This window comes from Dendrobates tinctorius, unplaced genomic scaffold (assembly GCF_039654945.1).
Source record: "Dendrobates tinctorius isolate UK_male_01 unplaced genomic scaffold, ASM3965494v1 ptg000230l, whole genome shotgun sequence".
Lineage (NCBI taxonomy): Eukaryota > Metazoa > Chordata > Amphibia > Anura > Dendrobatidae > Dendrobates > Dendrobates tinctorius.
In genome coordinates this window covers 5869591-5891686 of record NW_027361897.1, presented here as the reverse complement: position 1 = coordinate 5891686, position 22096 = coordinate 5869591, and the positions used below count along the sequence as shown (strand labels likewise).

The 22096-nt window shown below is 43.5% G+C and overlaps 1 protein-coding gene across 8 annotated transcripts in view; it reads right to left on the bottom strand.

Moving 5' to 3' along the window:
* Window positions 1–22096, bottom strand: part of LOC141059692 (solute carrier family 2, facilitated glucose transporter member 9-like) — a 198832-nt gene that overhangs the window by 156289 nt on the left and 20447 nt on the right. For 5 of the 8 annotated variants that reach the window (XM_073555800.1, XM_073555803.1, XM_073555804.1 and 2 more), the window contains one exon: window positions 10015–10113. The exons of 2 other annotated variants lie outside the window; for them this stretch is intronic. In XM_073555800.1, coding sequence (XP_073411901.1) covers window positions 10015–10113 — 99 coding nt within the window. Of the gene's footprint in view, window positions 1–10014; window positions 10114–22096 lie in introns of those variants that run through there. One more of the 8 variants, XM_073555807.1, reaches the window with a different exon arrangement.

Genomic DNA, 22096 nt, shown 5'->3' with positions numbered 1-22096 from the left:
GTGACCGGTCGGCAAACCATGTCTTATGAGGAAAGGTTGCAGAATTTGGGAATGTTTAGCTTGCAAAAGAGAAGACTGAGAGGAGACTTAATAGCTGTCTACAAATATCTCAAGGGCTGTCACATTGTAGAAGGATCATCTTTATTCTCATTTGCACAAGAAAAGACTAGAAGCAATGGGATGAAACTGAATGGGAGGAGGCACAGATTAGATATTAGAAAAAACTTTTTGATAGTTAGGGTGATCAATGAGTGGAACAGGCTGCCATGAGACGTGGTGAGCTCTCCTTCAATAGAAGTCTTCAAACGGAGGCTGGACAGACATCTGTCTGGAATGATTTAGTGAATCCTGCTTTGAGCAGGGGGTTGGACCAGATGGCCCAGGAGGTCCCTTCCGATTCTATGATTCTAACCCCCCGGTAAGCCTGCATTCGAACCATAAGATGCACCCCCGATTTTCCCAAAAAAATTTTGGGAGAAAAGTGGGTCTTATAGTCTGAAAAATATGGTATATTGGTTTACAAAACTACTGGAAAACACACAGAGGTCCTGAAAAGTTATTTATTTTGCCTACTAATGGCAATGAGATGGCTAATGCCAATTATTTAATTCTCAGACTTCTAGAAAATACAAAGCACCTTAAATTAACAGTACTCCCACAGGCGGGTGGTGCAGAGTACACACTGCAGATTAAATGGCAGTACTCCCACAGGCGGGGGGTGCAGAGTACACACAGCGGCTTAAAGGACAGTACTTCCACAGATATAGGAGGAGTACACACAGTGGCTTAAAGGGCAATACTCCCACAGGCAGGGGGTGTAGAGTACACACAGTGTCTTTAATTAACTGTACTCCCATAGGCGGTGGGTGCAGAGTACACAAAGCAGCTTAAAGGACAGTACTCCCACAGGAGGGGGGGTCCAGAGTACACACAATGGCTTAAAGGACAGTACTTCCACACGTGGAGTTGTTTAAAGTATACACAGCGGCTTAAAGGACAGTACTCGCACAGGCATGGGGATGGAGAAGAGACATAGAGGCTTAAAAGACAGTACTCCCACAGATATGGTTTGCAGAATACATGTAGCTGCTTAAAAGGACAGTACTCCCACAGTTGGGGGGAGTTGTAGAGTGGCTTTAACCCCTTCACCACCCAGCCTTTTTTGACCTACAACCAAAAAACTGACTCTCAAATAGCTTAGTTACTCACCGATAATGGTGTTTCTCGGAACCCATGACAGCACCAAGGAGAGAGGGGATCCGCCCTTCAGGGACAGGAACCTACAGATAAAAAGGGCGGTACCTCTCCTCCGCCTTCAGTTGGTTACAGAGCATCAGAGGGTCTCCAGGTTAGTTAGACAACAGAAATATATACACAATATTATAATACTGCTTACTTATCAAAGCACCGTGCCTAAACGGAAACACTCTACTAACAGTAAAAATGTGCTCACCATACTCGTGAAGGGGAGGGCAATAAGCGGGTGCTGTCATGGGTTCAGAGAAACACCGTTATCGGTGAGTAACTAAGCTATTCTCTCTCACCCATGACAGCACCACAGAGAGAATTTCAGAGATTGGTAGCTTAGGGAGGGACCACCGCCTGAAGGACCCTTCTCCCGAAGGTCAGGTCAGATGTAGAGGCTAGATCTAATCTATAGTGCCTAAAAAAGGTCGAAGGTGATGACCAGGTGTCCGCCTTACAGATTTGTTCTATTGATACCTCAGATTTTTCAGCCCATGAGATTGCCATTGCCCTTGTGGAATGAGCTCTCAGCCCCTCTGGGATGCTATTCCCGCTGGATGAATATGCCAGGGCAATCGCATCCCTTATCCACCTTGCCAGGGTACTCTTGGATGCTTTGAGCCCCTTCCGAGGACCCTGGAAACACACAAAGAGAGAACCTTCCTTCCTACATTTTTTGGTGGCCTCTAAGTACTGCACTAGGCACCTTTTAACATCTAAAGTGTGGAATTTTTCTTCCCCCTTATTTTTTGGATTTGGGCAGAATGAAGGACTACCTCCTGGGACCTGTGGAAATGTGATGACACTTTAGGTAAATAGGCTGGGTCAGGTATTAGGATGACTCTATCCCCTAGAATTTTTGTAAAAGGAGACCCTGCTGACAAGGCTTGAATATCGCTCACTCTTCGGGCTGATGTTAGTGCCACCAGAAGAACAGTTTTAAGTGATAGGATTTTTAGGGGTGCCGAGTGAATTGGTTCAAACGGAGGGCCTGTCAGTGTTGAAAGTACAAGATTCAGGTCCCATGACGGTAATCTTTGACTGGCTATTGGCCTAGACCTGGTTGTGGCTTTAATAAACCGTGCTACCCAGGGGTCACCTGCCACATCATGGTTATAGAGGGCGCCTAACGCCGCTATTTGTACTTTTAATGTGTTGACCGCCAGACCCTGTTCTAGGCCCTTTTGTAGAAATTCTAGGATCTTATCAATCTGAACCCTGTCCTGAACCTTTGCCCTAGAGGTGGATAGAAATTTTTTCCATGTTCTGCCGTAAGCTCTCATGGTAACCGATTTCCTACTTTTTTGTAGTGTAGTTATCAGGTTCTCTGAAAATCCCCTGTCCCTCATCAGTGCCCTTTCAAATTCCATGCTGTTAAATGGAGGTTCGGTGCCTGAGGATGTAGCACTGGGCCCTGCGATAGCAGGTCTGGGAGATCCGGTAGGATCCATGGGTCGGTTACTGAGAGCATTCTTAGCCAGGAAAACCAGGTTCTTTTGGGCCAGAAGGGGGCTATCAGTATCATTCTTGCCCTGTTCTCCCGGACTTTCTTTAGGACCGCTGGAATGAGCATGATTGGGGGAAAGGCATATGTCAGGCTAGTTTCACACTAGCGCTTTTGAGCGCAGCGACGGCCTGCGCACGGCCGCCGCTAAGCCCCGCCCCTGCCACGCCTCCGCCGGTAGCTCCGCCTACCGGCGCATGACGCTGCATGCGTCCCCTATCTTTATCACTGGGGGCGCAGGCCGTGCGCAGTATGCATTTGGCAGCGCATGCGCCTTTTTGACGGTGCGCCAAGAGCAACCAAACTGCAGCAGGTTGCGTTTGGCGCAGGTCGGCACACCGTCAAAAAGATGCATGCGCCACCAAACGCATACTGCGCACGGCCTGCGCCCCCCAGTGATAAAGATAGGGGACGCAGGACGCATGCAGCGTCATGCGCCGGTAGGCGGAGCTACCGGCAGAGGAGCAGCAGGGGGCGGGGCTTAGCGACGGCCGTGCGCAGGCCGTCGCTGCGCTCAAAAGCGCTAGTGTGAAACTAGCCTCAGACTCTGTGTCCATGGGAGCATAAACGCGTCCAGAGTTAGAGGATTCCCCCTGGGATCTAGGGAGCAGAAGGCATCTACTTTTTTGTTTTTGAAGTCGGCAAACAGATCTATGTCTGGGGTCCCCCACATTTTTACAATCTGCCGAAAAATGGACCGCTTTAGTACCCATTCCCCCTGTCGTAATTGGGTGCGGCTCAGAAAGTCTGCCCTTTGATTCTCTGTACCGCGGATGTGTAGGGCTGTCAGAGATAGCAGGTTTGCCTCCGCCAGTTTGAGGATTTTGGTGGATGTGTCCAATAGGGCTCGGGACCTGGTTCCCCCCAGGTGATTTATATAGGCCACTGTGACTCGATTGTCCGAAAGAATGCGGACATGGTGATTCTGGAGTGGGGGTAGGAAGTGTGTTAGGGCATAGCCTACTGCTAGAAGCTCTTTTTGATTTGAGGAGGCTTTTAGTTCTTGATTTCCCCATACGCTCTGAGTCACCTCGTTGTTCATGTGCGCTCCCAATCCTGTGGGACTGGCATCCGTTGTCACTATGTGTGTTATCTTTGTTGCCCAGGGGATCCCTTTGGACAGATTCTCCTGGTTTTCCCACCAAGCTAGGGAATGAATAGTGCTTGAATTTAGGGTTATTGCGACCCTCTAGGTGTCCCCCTATTACTGCCTGGTTGGCCAATACATCCCACTGGAGATCTCTTGTGTGTAACTGAGCCCATTGAACTGCTGGCAGGCAGGCGGATAGGGAACCCAACAGTAACATAGCCTTCCTTAGTGTCATGGAGGGATTTTGGATTGCTCTTGTTGTAATTTGAGCGATCTTCTCCTTTTTGGGGTCTGGGAGGCGACACTCCTGAATGTTTGAGTCTAGTGTTAGGCCCAAGAATTCTTGTACCCTGCTGGGCTCTAATCTTGATTTTTTTTAGATTTAGAAGCCAGCCCAGGTCTTGTAGAGTGTTCATCACCCTGTCTCTCTGTTCCCTGCATTTTTGAGCCGAGCTGCCTGCTATTAGGAAATCGTCTAGATACGGGATTATTATTATATCTTGTTCCCTTATAGGAGCCATAATTTCCGCTACTATTTTGGTGAATACTTGCGGGGCTATCGATATTCCGAACGGCAGGGCTCTGTACTGGAATTCTTTCACCTTGCCCTTTATTGAGACGGCTAACCTTAGATATTTCCTGGAGTCTTTGTGGATAGGGACGTGATAATAAGCGTCGCTGAGGTCCAACACCGTCATGTAGCAGTTTGGGAACAGGACTTTGGTGGTAGATTTGATCGACTCCATTTTGAAGCTCTGATTCTTGACGTATTTGTTTAGCTTTCTCAGATTTATGATTGTTCGAAAGGTGCCGTCCGGTTTGGTCACTAGAAAAAGGGGGCAGTAGAACCCCCTGCCCATATCCTGCAGGGGAACCTCCTGGAGGACTCCTCTTTTTACTAGGCCTAGGACCTCGCTTTCTAGCGCTTCCTGTTCTCGCATACTGGATCTCAGCGGCGTTGTTACATATTTTTGAGGCGGGAGAGAGAGAAAGTCTATTCTTAGGCCCTCCTGGATTAGGTTTATTATCCATGGGTTTGTTGAAATTCTCCTCCAGGCTGGAAAGAAAAAGGATAACCTTCCCCCCACCCTGGGCGTACTGTCACTTGGAGGGCTTTTTGTCCCGGGGAGAGTTATTAAAGAAAAAGCCTCTCTCTCTTCTTTTGTCATCCCACTTTTGTTCCCTTGGTGGTCTTCTCTGAAAAAACCTCTTATTCCGAAAGGGCCTCTTAAATGCCGCTGGCCCTAGATTTGGGAATCCTTTTTTCTTGTCCCCTGCTTTCTGGAGGATGTCATCTAACATTTCCCCAAAAAGCAATTTCCCTTCACAGGGGATTGAGCATAATTTCATTTTGGTCTGTAGGTCCCCTGGCCAACTTTTAAGCCATAATGTCCTTCGGGCCGCGTTTGAAAGTGCTGCTGTTTTGGACGATAGCCTGACTGAATCGGCCGATGAGTCCGCTAGGAATGCAGCCGCTCCCCTTATTACTGGGATAGAATCTAAGATTTTATCTCTAGGTGTCCCTTCCCTCAGCTGTTTCTCAAGTTGGTCCACCCATACCATTAGGGCTCTTGAGGTACATGTCGCCGCTATCGCTGGTCTGAGGTTACCGCCTGCTGACTCCACCTTTTTATCTAGGGGGTCCCTGAGGGTGCCCATGTCCTCAAAGGGAAGGGCGAATTTCTTTGAGGCCTTAGCGACTGCTACATCGAGTTTCGGGGCTCTATCCCAAGACGGGATGCCTCCTCCTCAAAGGGATATTTCCTTTTAAGGGAAGGGACCGTAGTATTTTTCCTGTCTGGCTTATCCCATTCTTTTTTGATTAGACCCTTGATAATTTCGTTAAGCGGAAAAACTCTCCTTTTTTTTTGGCCTAGTCCCCCGAACATTATGTCCTGGACTGTTTTATCCGGCCTCGGGTCCAATACCCCCATGGTAGACCTTACAGCTTTCACTAGTTTGTCTACCTCTTCTAGGGGAAAACAATGGCGTCCTCCTGTTTCCTCGCCTGAGGATGAGGAGCCGGATTCTGAGGATTTAGACAAGATTTCTCCCGATGTGGAAGTGTCTGACTGGGAGGTTTCTACCGTGTCTTTTTTCCTCGTTTTATCCTTATGTTTAAGGGATTCGAGGGCGCTATGGACATCTGATTTAATTGCGGCCCTTAGGTCAGATGCGAAATCCGGAGTCTCCTGACAAACAATTTCTTTCGTACAGGACTCGCATAGTTTTTTCTCCCATGATACAGGTAGGGGTTTAGTGCAAGTGGGACATTCCCTGTTCTTCTTTTTTTGCCTTCTTCTTTCCCTAATAAGGGAGAGGAATTGTATTACAAGGGTGACATTCACGAAGATCACTTACCCCAAAAAGGTGCGCGGCTGCAGGTACCGGTTCGGGAGACGGAGTCAGGTCCTGTATAGGCGGATCTCCTGGTGGCGTTTTGCTCCTTGCCGCTGACGTACTACGCCGCGTGGAGTGACTGCTGGAACGGCGCTCTAAGTTTCGTTCCTTTTATCGGTGGTGGTGTTGGTGGTGCTGCTGCTGCTTCAGCTGCTACCTGGCATGCTGCTCCTGTTGCTGGTTGCTATCCTCCATTATCATGATCGCTTCCAGCCAGGAGTTTCTGCGCCTCACCCTTTTTAAATTTACCACCCCGTGATGTCACCGCTCCCCCTGCACGCGCTGGTCGTGGAGCGCGCTCCTGCGCATGCGCCTGGTACCGGGACCCGGAAGTCGCTCTTTACTTCCGGGGCAGCGGCCATCTTGGTACTTTCCGTACCATGGCGCTGCCCACGCTCCACCGGGTCCTGCTGAGCCCCGATCTCCTTTCCGGAGCGGCGACTCCGGCGTCTCTCCCCCCCGCTCACCCGGCAGCCCACATCGTCCCCAGCGGTGGCAGCTTCGGGCACCGCACCTGCCGCGACAGGGGCCTCCCCGCTGCCGATTACCGGACAGGCCGGCCCCGGACTCCTTGGATGGACAGGTACGCCGTACTGTGGGTCCCTCCGTCAGGGACAGGAACCCAACTGAAGGCGGAGTAGAGGTACCGCCCTTTTTATCTGTAGGTTCCTGTCCCTGAAGGGCGGATCCCTTCTCTCCGTGGTGCTGTCATGGGTGAGAGAGAAATATAAGATTGCTAATGACTTTAGATAGGTCATCAGTACATTTCATGCTTAAATATCATATAAATAAAAGTAGAGATATACCACAAAAGAGAGAGGATATAGAAACAATAACAAATTTTATTGCTCATATATTATAGACAAAACTTATATAAGGTATATACAGTGAGGTAGATAGAATTTAGCAGCTAAAAGATATTGGCATAATAGAAAGATATTAAATATAGTGCCAGACAGAATAAAGGTGTCTCAGAGCTGAAGTCTGCACAGAACTAGGGAGATAATAAAAAAGACCATGAGCCTAATTTGTACATTAGGTCAATTCAGAAATAAAAAAGGGACCCCAGAAAATACTAGGGCAAAAGGAATGGACAAATAGTGACTAGTCCCGATTAATAGTCAGGTAAATAGTCCTAGTAATATCTAAAGATACTCTGGAGCAGGACCTATAACCTAAGAATAAGGTTGTAGGATATCAGATTAAACCTGGCTAGTGGCTACATGGGTCAATATAAGGCATATGATAATGGCGTCAGAAGAGCTAATGTATATAGAAATAAGTACCTTGTGACATGATCCTGGATGTGTGCAGGGACGCCCGTGTCTCCAACTATCTTTATGCCATTATCTTTTAGCTGCTAAATTCTATCTACCTCACTGTATATACCTTATACAAGTTTTGTCTGTAATATATGTGCAATAAAATTTGTTATTGTTTATATATCCTCTCTCGTTTGTGGTATATCTCTACTTTATTTATATGATATTTAAGCATGAAATTTACTGTTGACCTATCTAAAGTCATTAGCAGTCTTATATTTTGAGATTCAGTTTTTAGATTGTAGTTCTAGGCCTGAGAGGTATATCCGATTGGCAATGGATATTTTTTTAAGTTGATATTTTGACCTTAATGACCAGGCCATTTTTGGCAATTCTGACCAGTGTCCCTTTATGAGGCAATAACTCAGGAACGCTTCAACGGATTCTAGCAATTCTGAAAATGTTTTTTTCGTGACATATTGGGCTTCATGTTAGTGGTAAATTTGGGTCTATAATTTTTGAGTTTATTTGTGAAAAAAAAATCAGAAATTTGGCAAAAATTTTAAACATTTTGCAATTTTCAAATTTTGAATTTTTATTCTGTTAAACCAGAGAGTTATGTGGCACAAAATGGTTAATAAATAACATTTCCCACATGTCTACTTTACATCAGCACAATTTTGGGAAAAAAAATTTTGTTGGGAAGTTATAAAAGGGTTCAAAGTTTATCAGCAATTTCTCATTTTTTCCAGCAAAATTTACAATACCACATTTGAAGTCCCTTTGAGGGGCCTACATGACAGAAAACACCCAAAAGTGACACCATTCCAAAAACTGCACCCCTCAAGCTACTCAAAACTACATTCAAGAAGATTATTAACCCTTCAGGTGCTTCACAGGAACTAAAGCAACGTGGAAGGAGAAAATGGACATTTTAATTTTTCCAACAAAAATGTTCTTTTAGCCTCATTTTTTTTCATTTTCACATGGGCAACAGGATAAAATGGATCCTAAAATTTGTTAAATAAAAAAGAGAGAGAAGTCAGCACTGCCTATGCTCAGAACGCAAATACATAAATGCACATATTGATTTCTAACTGTACTTCAAAAATGAGACATTTAGCAAATAATTGATCAATTCTTTGAGCCACCCTGCCACGCCAAGGCATTCTCACATGGGGCAGTCCCTCTCTCCGTTTTTTTATATTCGTTGTGCCATTACGGCCTCCTAAATGTATTAATAGCAAGACCACATTAAATGCAAAATGTACCTAAAGCGTTTCTGAATCACTCCCATGGCACCAGAAAGGGCGAGCGCAAATAAAGATTGACCAGGTCCAGACATAGACATATCAGGTCCAAACTTCACACTGCCTAACCAGCAACCACAGATGAAGGGTGAAACAGGCCCAGACACAGGTGCACAATTAAACAGAGCCTGGGCAATTTCTCCTGAGTACACGGATACCTCATAAACTACTGTTTGGGTGCAAGGCAGGGCTTGGAAGGGAAGGAGCACCATTTGATTTTTTGAACGGAAAATTAGGAGGGGGCTGAAGAGATGGAGGAGCTGGCAGCAGCAGCAGGGGTGGTGATCACTGGGGTAAGGGGGTGATCACCGAAGCGGGGGGAGGGAGAGGAGGTCAGGGGTGGAATCAGGAGGCGGGGGAGCGGAGAGCAGCAGAGGGAAGCGAATACTGGATGGCAGCGGAGTGATCGGTGGCAGTAGCAGATCGCGTTTGTCAGTTGGTGGCGGCGGCAGGGCAACAGGCAGGGACCTCGCTCTTCAGCTTCCACAGATGGGATGAGGCTGAAGAGCGAGGGCAGCCATAGTTCACTCCGCCCCTCCACATCTGATTGGAGAGCGTCACATGGACGCTAGCTCCAATCAGATCTGGGGGGGGTGACACAGAGGTCACCAGAGCAATCGTAGCCACAGTAGGGCAAAACCACCCCCCCGGGGTCAACTACAGGTCCTCATGTACCTGCAGGTAGGGTGACATTTAAGTGACCCTGGTGACCCGACCCACAGGAACGCGATCCCGCCATGATGCATAAGTTGCGTCACAGGTTGGGAAGGTACAGAGTTTAATGACGTATACATTGTGTCACAGGTCAGGAAGGAGTTAAGCACAGTACTACCACAGATATGGGTATCGAGTACACACAGCGCTTTTTTTTTTTTACAGAGTGCGCAGTCCCTAACTGTTCCTCACTCCAGCTGCATCCTATCCCTACACTAATGAGAGCATAATGGTGGCAGCACATGTGATCCAGCCTTTATAAACCAATGACATCCATGAATCTAGACAGGAAACTGGAATACAATAAAAAGGGGTTCGGTACCAGACAGCTAGGTGAGGATGCCGAACTTTTCAGTACGGGATCGCTCATCCCTAGTAAAGAGCTCTCCAATAAACACATTAAAGAAATACAACATGGTTGTGTAAGTGTATATATACTGCTTGTAAACAAGGCTTCAGGTATAATAGCTCATTAATATTTCCTCTTACCTCTGATGGAGTATTCACTACTGCTAAGTTATAGCCATACAGCATAGATGACCCAAAAGAGGAGAGCAGGGAGACGGCCAACAATGGAAACGTCAGGTGCTATAGCAATAAAACAGTGATAATTAAAAGGGCAGAAGAGATGGGAAATAAGAAAAATGGTGGTGTTTCATACAGCATTATCATACAACATCCCATTGGTTGGAGAAAGAAACATAGGTCAGAACATCCTGAAATATTTGCTGATGTCACAATAAAATCTCCCACAATTAGCAGAAGGAAGGATCCATAAAGGTTATCTCTTTATGTCGTCAGGTTCTTTAACATCTGTCATGCCCATTACAGTCATACCCTTCATCTACTGATGTGCCATGTACATATAGTTAAGGTCATCACCCATCTTCAGTACAAACATTTTGCACAAGTATATAACCTATGGTTTTTATAAAAACAGAGTTTAAAGCGATTGTCCAGGACTATTATATTGATTGCCTATCTTTGGCTTAGGTCAACAATATCTGATCAATAGGGCTGTAATACTAGGTATTCCCACCAAATAGCTGTTCCTGTTGTCGGTAGCAGCCAGATGTGTAGAGTTGCGAAACTACATCAATGGAATAATGGCCATGGCCGGGTACTGCACATCCACCCCATATTCGAATTAGTAGTGGACAGATGTGTAGTGTTATGCTCATTAGGGGAAAAGACTGTTAAAACTACTATTGTCACTATATTAAGCTGTAACACTCTGTTAGTAATGTCTAATGTGGTAATAGCAGTGTCTGGTGATGTTTAATTGTATTACATTAAGTGTATTATGTTGTTTTTCTTTACAGATGTCAATTGCATTATGGGAGAAACCAATGCATTTGGGGTAAGGAGGTTCTGGTGAAGCTGTCATTTTGTTAGAAGCAGTCAAGCAGAAGAGTTCTGTAAAACTTTCTCCTGGTTTATGTTACTAAAACTGCATTATCCTTGATAAATTATATCTAGTAAGGGAACCCTGTTCTTTGGTATTGTGTATTCAGAGCTGTTAATATATCAGCTGATGTTTGTTACTAGGTCATGTGTTCACATATTCAATGACCACCTTGCTGTGGGCTTTCACAGTTAATTGTAAAAGTTATAACAGTTATGCGAGATTCTAAGCACAATACTTATACTTGTTATTTGTATTCTTGTAGTTTTACCATCCATCTACATTCATACATTCTGATTCTAGAACTCCGTCTGTTGACCAATAAACAAGTTAGACTACAGAGAACAGTTTGCTTATGTTGGAAGACTGAGAAGGTTTATGCTATATGTCAGATTGCACACTGTGAGAACGTGTAATAAGACAGAACATGCAGTACCTGGCAGTGATCACTATGCAGTTGATGGAGCTGTGCTGTGCAGCACAATTCAGCACATCCCTCCAGACCAACGAACATCTGATTGGTGGGGGTTCAACGCCCAGCACCTCTGCCAGACAGATATTGTTGACCTAACCTAAATATAGTCAATCGATGTAAAAGTCTCAGACAACTTTAGCCCTTTCATGCAACAGCCTGTTTTCACCTTCCTGACCAGGTCAATTTTTCATTTCTGAAGGGTCACTTTACGTTGTAATAACTCGGGAATGATCCTTTTTATTCCTGCGATATTGAGATTGTTTTTAGTGACACATTGTAATTCGTGATAGTAAAGTCTATATGATTAGCGTTTTTTTATGAAAATATTGAAAATGTAACAAATTTTGAAAAATTTGCAGCCTTTGAATTTTAAAATAGTTATTAAAAAAAAAATTGCATTCATGAAGTTTGTTAACCCTTCAGGCGCTTCACAGGAAAAATAGCAAAGTGAAAGAAAATAATGAAAAATGATGTTTTTCACTAAAATGTTGCTCTAAATTTTTCATCTTCACATGGGTGTCAGAAGAAAATGAAACACCAAATATGTTGTGCAAATTCTCCAGAGTTCGCAGATTCCCCATATCTGGAGTAAAACTATTGTTTGGGTGCACGGCAGGGATCTGAAGAAAAGGAGCACTATTTGACCTCTTGAGTGTAGATTTGGCACGAATAGAAGGGCACCATGTTGCATTTGAACAGCCACTGAGGAGACAAACAGCAGAAACCACCCACAAGTGTCCCCATTTTGGAAGCTACACTTCTTGAGGAATTCATCTAGGGGTATACTGAGCATGTTAAAACCTAAGCTGATTCCAAGAATAGGTTAAAATTGGGTTGTGGAAATGAAAAGTTATTTTTTTTTTAAACTGAAATGTTGTTTTAGTCTCAACTTTTTAATTTTAGAAGGGCTATTAGAAGAAAATGGGTCAACTAATTTGTTAAGCAATTTCTCCTGAGTTCGCCAATAGTGTTACTCTGACAGAAGCCTCTTAGAGTCTTAGACAATGCTCCTGGCATGGTTTAAGAGGTCACCATAGCTGGCAAGCTCAATCATTATTTGACCACCAGCTGTCATGACTATTATTGACAGTCCACGCTCACGTTGCAGAGGTGCCGATCAGGTGGGAGATGGAGGTGCTGATCAGATGGTAGATGGAGCCCCCGCCATCTCCTTGCCACCAAATGCTGTAATCATTATCGATTGGTGCTTTTAGAAGATTAGAAAGCTGAAGATTGTCTATCACTTAAGCAGAGCTCCTGGTGGCAATCATGCAGGCACAGCTTATGTGCCCGCATGACAGCCATGACATAATAGTACGTCAATTTGCAAGAATCCCTACCCAATCATGACGTACAGTTAGTTACGTTGTATCTTGGCAATGGATTAAGTAATATTTACATGACATGCCATAGACATTCCTTATATTTTTAGTGACAGATTTAATTGAACTACTGCGCAGGCTGGACAATTTCTTGGATGACAAGGCTAATTTACGTTTATATTTACATAGAGTGACTGCAGACTTGTTGCATAAGGTCGGAAGCCCCAGAGATGACACAGGGGCGGCTCAATCATTTATTTGTAGAAATACAAAGACACATCCAAACACAGTTACTACCCGGTGAGAGGGTAATGGGTTAGCTGACAGCTCTGATACATCTTAAAAAGGCATATACAGTACAATTTTGGGACATTGCAAAACTATGTGTGAATAGAGCCTTACAATTTGGGGCAGTGTTGTTGCAAGGCTGTTTTTTCAGTTCTTTGCTCATCTAGAGGCAAGGATAAGTTACCTTGTATTTAAGCGTTGAACAATCTGCATCATTTAAGGGTATGTTTCCATGGTCAGGAAGCGCTGTGGGTTTGACGCTGTGTACAGCCACAGCGTCAAATCCGCAGTGTCCAGATGTTACAGCACAGTGGAGGGGATTTCATGAAATCCTGTCTCCACTGTGCGTTAAAAGATGCAGGTGGCAGACCCACGTAAGCGGACATGCGGCTTGTTTTTCCAGAGCGCAGCATGTCTGTTTACGATGTGGTGACGCATGATGATTAGTCACATACTTAGTAACTGCGTAAACGCAGCTTACTACGCATGTCTACTAATTAAAATAATGTCTTACCTGTCCCGCCGCCGTAAGTTCCCATCCACTGCAGTTCTCGCGATAACTTAGCTTATCGCTAGAACTGCCGTGTACGTGACCGAGGGTTATCTACAGTCACGTACACAGTGTAGGTGACCGCCATCTCCAGCGGTCATCTACAAGCTCTTCTATATCTGGATGTCATGCATCCAGATATAGCAGAGCTGGACTTGTCGTGCGACACTCGTGATTAAGGACTACGTCGGACAGGGAGTATTTGTGTTGGTTTGTTATTTTATTTTATTTCAGGTGATCAAGGGCTTCGCTTGAATTTGGGAGTACATTAAAAAATGGAAAACTGTGTTGTATTTTATTTCATTAAAATATTAAAATACTTTTTTCTGGCTGTGTCTTTTGTTTAACCCTTTAACTGTAGGATTAATAATGGATAGGTGTCTTATTGACACCTCTCCATTATAAACCGGACTTAATTTCACCTTACATCAAAGGAGACATTAAATCATTATTACCCATATGCCACCACAACACGACAGTGGGAAGAGAGAAGCTAAGTGCCAGAATTGGCGCATCTTAGAGATGCGCCATTTCTGGGGTTGCTGAAAACTGGTATTTGGAGCCACGGGGGGTCCAATATCCATGGACCCTCTCTTGGCTATGAATATCAGCCCACAGCTGTCTGCATAGCCTTTCTGGCTATAAAATATAGGGGGATCCCACGTAATTTTTTTTTTTTTTGGGGGGGGGGATTTGCCTCTCTGGCGCAGAACATTGCGCGGGAGCCCACGTCACTTTTTTAAAAAAATTATTAAAAAAAAAAAAAGGAAAGGACATCACATGTTAGGCCGGGATGAGAGATGCAAGAAACTTATACGAGTCTAGCATGTCAATACTCGGCACTGCTGCTGGCACTCAGACAGGAGCATGCAGCTGCATGTAATTCTATGCAGTCGCACGCTCTGGTCCGAGTGCCGGCGGCAGTGTCAGGTATTAAGGTGCGAGACTCATGCGAGTTTCTCGTAAAGTGTGACCCCGGCCTAACACACAAATTTTTAGATCTATAGATAGATCTATGTATCTATACAGTTGTGGCCAAAAGTATTGACACCCCTACAATTCTGTCAGATAATACTCAGTTTCTTCCTGAAAATGATTGCAAACACAAATTCTTTGGTATTATCTTCATTTGTCTTAAATGAAAAAACACAAAAGAGAATGAAGTAAAAAGCAAAAACAATGATCATTTCACACAAAACTCCAAAAATGGGCAAGACAAAAGTATTGGCACCCTCAGCCTAATACTTGGTTCCACAACCTTTAGCCAAAATAACTGCGACCAACCGCTTCCGGTAACCATCAATGAGTTTCTTACAATGCTCTGCTGGAATTTTAGACCATTCTTCTTTGGCAAACTGCTCCAGGTCCCTGATATTTGAAGGGTGCCTTCTCCAAACTGCCATTTTTAGATCTCTCCACAGGTGTTCTATGGGATTCAGGTCTGGACTCATTGCTGGCCACCTTAGAAGTCTCCAGTGCTTTCTCTCAAACCATTTTCTAGTGCTTTTTGAAGTGTGTTTTGGGTCATTGTCCTGCTGGAAGACCCATGACCTCTGAGGGAGACCCAGCTTTCTCACACTGGGCCCTACATTATGCTGCAAAATTTGTTGGTAGTCTTCAGACTTCATAATGCCATGCACACGGTCAAGCAGTCCAGTGCCAGAGGCAGCAAAGCAACCCCAAAACATCAGGGAACCTCTGCCATGTTTGACTGTAGGGACCGTGTTCTTTTCTTTGAATGCCTCTTTTTTTCTCCTGTAAATTCTATGCTGATGCCTTTGCCCAAAAAGCTCTACTTTTGCTTCATCTGACCAGAGAACATTCTTCCAAAACGTTTTAGGCTTTTTCAGGTAAATTTTGGCAAACTCCAGCCTGGCTTTTTTATGTGTCGGGGTAAGAAGTGGGGTCTTCCTGGGTCTCCTTCCATACAGTCCCTTTTCATTTAGACACCGACGGATAGTACGGGTTGACACTGTTGTACTCTCGGACTGCAGGGCAGCTTGAACTTGTTGGGATGTTAGTCGAGGTTCTTTATCCAACATCCGCACAATCTTGCATTGAAATCTCTTGTCAATTTTTCTTTTCCGTCCACATCTAGGGAGGTTAGCCACAGTGCCATGGGCTTTAAACTTCTTGATGACACTGCGCACGGTAGACACAGGAACATTCAGGTCTTTGGAGATGGACTTGTAGCCTTGAGATTGCTCATGCTTCCTCACAATTTGGTTTCTCAAGTCCTCAGACAGTTCTTTGGTCTTCTTTCTTTTCTCCATGCTCAATGTGGTACACACAAGGACACAGGACAGAGGTTGAGTCAACTTTAATCCATGTCAACTGGCTGCAAGTGTGATTTCGTTATTGCCAACACTTGTTAGGTGCCACAGGTATGTTACAGGTGCTGTTAATTACACAAATTAGAGAAGCATCACATGATTTTTCGAACAGTGCCAATACTTTTGTCCACCCTCTTTTTTATGTTTGGTGTGGAATTATATCCAATTTGGCTTTAGGACAATTCTTTTGTGTTTTTTAATTTAAGGCAAATTAAATGAAGATAATAATACCAAAGAATTTGTGTTTGCAATCATTTTCAGGAAGAAACTGAGTATTATCTGACAGAATTGCGGCCAATTGCAGTATTGTGGCCAATACTTTTGGCCACAACTGTAGATATAGCTATCGATCTATCTAAATAGAAAAAACAGACAGCAGCACAAACTTGAGCAGATTTTGGGTGCAATGCTTCCTGAGTAATGTGGTTTTCCAACGCAAAATATAAATGGGGGGAAAAAAAAAAAAAAAAAAAAAAAAAAAAAAAAAAATCGATCTATCTCTTACCATGTATAGATATATCTATGTATCTATAGATAGATAGATCTATAGATCTATCTATCCCATATCTATCTGTCTATCTGTGTGTGTAATGGAGTGTGGGTTGGACAAATGTTAAAGAGGAGGTTGGACTAGAAATGACATCACAAATCTTTTTTTTTGTTAAATAATATATCTTTATTTAGCTTACAAAAAAACGCATCAAAAACACAGGTGACCTGCCAGTGACCTCAGGTGCAGATTTGGTGCAGATTTTACGTGCATCAAATCCTGAGCAAATCCTCATGCAATGCTGACTGTGGAAACATACCCTTATTGGTAAGGATGAGGAATGTCATTACATGTGGGTAAACACATGTCTTTATAGGATCTAAAACGCTACAAAGGCCCATACATCAGACCATGCAGGTGGGGTCCCAGGTCCCCATTTTGGCAAGTACTTGATAGCATTCCCCCCCCCCATTCAATGGAAGGTCCTGATAGCATCATAATTAATTAGGGTGTGGGAGAAGATGTTATCAGGGACTTATAATGAATTTGTATATGGGGGGTTGGACACAGGACAGAGAGGGAGGCTATGTGCACTTGTTCAGGATTTGTAGCAGAAAATTCTTCTGTAAATTGCTCCATAAAATATGAGTTTTTACCATGTTTTTTTTATAGGGGAAGAGTCTTGAGGAGATCATTTGCATATTCCCAGTGCCTTCTGGGATAAGTGAAGAGTCTCCGCGAGCTCAACGATCACTGGGTTTTGGCGGTTGCAGCTGAAAAGAGGAAATCGGAAAAACCGCACGCCGATAGGCGCGCGAAGTTTGGCTCATCTTTCATCGTTTTTAAGAAATCTCAAGATGGAAGAGGCCAGGAGCCATTTGGTGAGCTGCATTTCTTGCTACATGTTCACAGATTTACCAGTGGAAAAGCCAAACTTCACATGCCACAAATGCAAGCTTGTGTCCCTGTTGGAGGAAAAGTTGCAAAATCTCGAAGAGAGGTTAGCTACGTTGAAGATCATTAAGGAAGGTGAAGAGTTCTTGGACAGAGCAGAATTATCTCTTCATGTTACAGAAAGAGAAGAAATTCGAAGTGCACCTGAAGAAACAGAGGAATGGAGACATGTGACCCAGAGAAGCAGGAGGATCAGGAGGCAGTCAGCACCCATACTGCTCAGAAACCTGTACCAGGCTCTCACGCAGGAAAACGATGAAGAAATACATCAGGATAAGACTTTGCCAACAAACAGCAACCTTGTACGCCCTCAGAGTCCTCCTGGATGGAGAAAGAAAAATGTTGTGAAGAAGAAACGGAGAGTGGTGGTCATGGGGGATTCCCTGCTGAGAGGAACAGAGGCTGCTATCTGCAGACCGGATATAACTTCAAGAGAAATGTGCTGTCTTCCAGGTGCAAAAATTAAAGATGTGTCTGACAGGATATCAGGACTCTTCAGACCTACAGATGACTACCCATTCCTGCTACTACATGTGGGGACAAATGACACCGCAAGAAAGGACCTGGAAACCATCTGCAGAGACTTTGAAGACTTAGGCAAGAAAGTGAAAGAACTGGGAGCGCAGGTGGTCTTCTCTTCCATCCTCCCAGTGGATGGCCATGGAACAAGGAGGTGGAATAAGATTCTGCAGGTGAACAACTGGCTACGTCGATGGTGCCGTCAGCAACGATTTGGATTTCTGGATCACGGAGTGAACTACTTATACGATGGACTACTTGCTAGAGATGGGGTGCACCTTACGAAGACTGGAAAGCATGTATTTGGAAGTCGCCTTGCTACACTTGTAAGGAGAGCTTTAAACTAGAACAACATGGGAAGGGAAGCAAAAGACCAGAAAAAGCCATACACCTGACAAATGCTATTGAGAACTCTGCTATTAGAAGTGGAAAGGAAGAACAAAGACGAAAGAATCTAATTAATAAAAATATTGGAGAAAGAGAAACCAATCACAAACTAAAATGTTTCTATACTAATGCACAAAGCATGGGCAACAAACAAGGAGAATTGGAACTACTAACACAGGAAAAGAAATATGATGTAATTGGAATCACTGAAACTTGGTGGGACAATACACATGATTGGAATACAAGACTAGAAGGATACAACTTATTTGCAAGAAATAGACTTGATAAACGAGGAGGGGGTGTCGCATTGTATGTTCGAAACGCGTATATCTGCACAGAGATTGAAGCTTCAGAGACTGGGAGTTCTGTGGAAACTGTTTGGGTAAGAATACAAGGACAGAACAATGGAAAGGACACCATTGTAGGCATTTACTACAGGCCGCCTGTGCAAGCCGAAGATATAGATGAACTCTTTATGCATCAGATGGCCAAGTTCTCCAAAAAATATGACATAGTTGTCATGGGAGATTTCAACTATCCAGACATTTGTTGGGAATCTCTCTCAGGCAAAACTAACAGGTCAAGGAAATTCTTATCCTCTCTTGCTGACAACTTTATCTTCCAAAAGGTAGGGGAGAAAACAAGGGGAACTGCTACCTTGGATCTAATCCTTATAAACAGGGAGGAAATGGTTGAGGAGGTAAAAGTGGCTGGGACCCTAGGAGGTAGCGACCATGCTATTTTAGAATTTTGGATAACTAGAGGTGGAAGACCTGTGAAGACTCAGACGTCAAGGTTAGATTTCAGAAAGGCAGATTTTAAGGGATTCAGAAAGAGAATTGGAGGGATCCAATGGCTGGATATCCTTAAAGACAAAAATGTCCAGGAAGGATGGGAAATCTTGAAAAATGAAATTCTCAAAGCACAGTTGTTAACAATTCCGAAAAGAGGGAAGAATAGGAAGCATTTAAGGAAACCAGGATGGATGAACACAGAACTTAAGCACATGCTAAAAAGGAAGAAAAAAATGTTTATAAAATGGAAAGAGGGAGGCATATCTAAAGAAGAATATAATGCTGTCTGCAGAACCTGCAGGGCACAACTCAGATTAGCTAAAGCTGAAAATGAACTGAGGCTTGCAAGAGATGTCAAAAGCAATAATAAAGGATTTTGGGGATATGTCAAAAGTAAAAGAAAAGTCAAAGATGCTATAGGATTTTTACAGGATGAAAATGATGAAATGGTAAGACAGGATGTTGAGAAGGCTGAACTTTTAAATTCCTATTTTGCATCTGTTTTCTCTCAGAAAGGAAATGCAACATCAACTGTTATTCACTGTCCTATTAAGGGAATAGAAGAATCCAGGATATCTATAAACAGAAAGATAGTGAGGAAACACTTAGCTAACCTAAATGAATTCAAGTCTCCAGGTCCAGATGAATTACACCCCAGAGTACTGAAGGAGATAGCAGAAGAAATTTTTGAACCCCTCTCCATAATCTTTGAAAATTCTTGGAGAACAGGAGAAGTGCCAGAAGACTGGAGAAGAGCAAATGTTGTTCCTATCTTCAAAAAGGGGAAGAAGGTGGACCCAGGCAACTATAGGCCGGTGAGTCTGACTTCTATACCAGGAAAGATCTTTGAACAAATTATTAAACAACATGTATGTCAATACCTGGATAAGAATGAAGTGATTAAACAGAGTCAGCATGGGTTTCTAACTAATAAGTCATGTCAGACTAACTTAATTTCCTTCTATGACGGTATCACTGATTGGGTGGATCAAGGAAATGCTGTAGATATAGTATATCTTGACTTCAGCAAAGCATTTGACAAAGTCTCTCATACAATCCTTATTGAAAAAATGACTAAGTATGGAATGGACAAGGCAACTGTTAGGTGGATTAATAACTGGCTTAGTGATCGGACCCAAAGAGTGGTCGTAAATGGCTGCACATCCAGTTGGAAGAATGTCTCAAGTGGGGTACCACAGGGCTCTGTCCTGGGCCCTGTATTGTTCAACATCTTTATCAACGATTTAGATGAAGGAATTGAGGGTAAACTGATTAAATTTGCTGATGACACAAAGCTAGGAGGGATAGCTAATACTAGAGAAGAGAGAGAGAGGATTCAAAAAGATTTAAATAAACTGGAGAAGTGGGCAGCAACTAACAGAATGGTTTTTAACAGGGAGAAATGCAAAGTACTACATCTGGGCAATAAAAATGAAAAAAGCATATATAGAATGGGAGGAATAGGGCTAAGTGACAGCACATGTGAAAAAGACTTGGGTATACTAATAGATCACAGACTGAATATGAGTCAACAGTGTGATGCAGCAGCAAAAAAGGCAAATGCAATTCTAGGATGTATTAACAGAAGCATACAGTCTAGATCACGTGAAGTCATTATTTCCCTCTACTCCTCTTTGGTCAGACCTCATCTGGAATATTGTGTCCAGTTTTGGGCACCACATTTTAAAAAAGACATCAACAAACTGGAGCAAGTTCAGAAAAGAGCGACCAGAATGGTGACCGGTCTGCAAACCCTGTCTTATGAGGAAAGGTTGCAGGATTTGGGAATGTTTAGTTTGCAAAAGAGAAGACTGAGAGGAGACTTAATAGCTGTCTACAAATATCTAAAGGGCTGTCACATTGTAGAAGGATCAACTTTATTCTCATTTGCACAAGGAAAGACTAGAAGCAATGGGATGAAACTGAATGGGAAGAGACACAGATTAGATATTAGAAAAAACTTTTTGACAGTTAGAGTGATCAATGAGTGGAACAGGCTGCCACGAGAAGTGGTGAGTTCTCCTCCAATGGAAGTCTTCAAACAGAGGCTGGACAGACATCTGACTGGGATGATTTAGCGAATCCTGCTTTGAGCAGGGGGTTGGACCAGATGGCCCAGGAGGTCCCTTCCAACTCTACGATTCTATGATTCTATGATTCTATGATTCTATGACTACGTCGATGGGTGCTGTCAGCAAGGATTTAGATTTCTGGATCACTGAGTGAATTACCTATACGATGGACTACTTGCTAAAGATGGGGTGCACCTTACGAAGACTGGAAAACCATGTATTTGGAAGTCGCCTTGCTACACTCATCAGGAGAGCTTTAAACTAGAACAATGTGGGAAGGAAAGCAAAAGGCCAGAAAAAGCCATACACCTGACAAATACTATTGAGAACTCTGCTATTAGAATTGGAAAGGAAGAACAAAGGCAAAAAATCTAAATAATAAAAATATTGGAGAAAGGGAAACCAGTCACAAACTGAAATGTTTTTATACAAATGCACAAAGCATGGGCAACAAACAAGGAGAATTGGAACTACTAACACAGGAGAAGAAATATTATGTAATTGGAATCACTGAAATTTGGTGGGATGATACACATGATTGGAATACAAGGCTAGAAGAATACAACTTATTTGCAAGAAACAGACTTGACATACGAGGAGGAGGTGTCGCATTGTATGTTATATCTGCACAGAGATTGAAGCTTCAGAGACTGGGAGTTCTGTGGAAACTGGGTAAGAATTCAAGATGAGAACAATGGAAAGGACACCATTGTAGGCATTTACTACAGGCCGCTTGTGCAAGCTGAATATATGGATGAACTCTTTATGCATCAAATTGCCAAGTTCTCCAAAAAATAACATGGAGGTCATGGAAGATTTCAACTATCCAGACATTTGTTGGGAATCTCTCTCAGGCAAACTAATAGGTCAAGGAAATTCTTATCCTCTCTTGCAGACAATTTTATCTTCTAAAAGGTAGGTGAGAAAAAAAGGGGATCTGCTACCTTGGATCTAATCCCTTTAAACAGGGAGGAAATGGTTG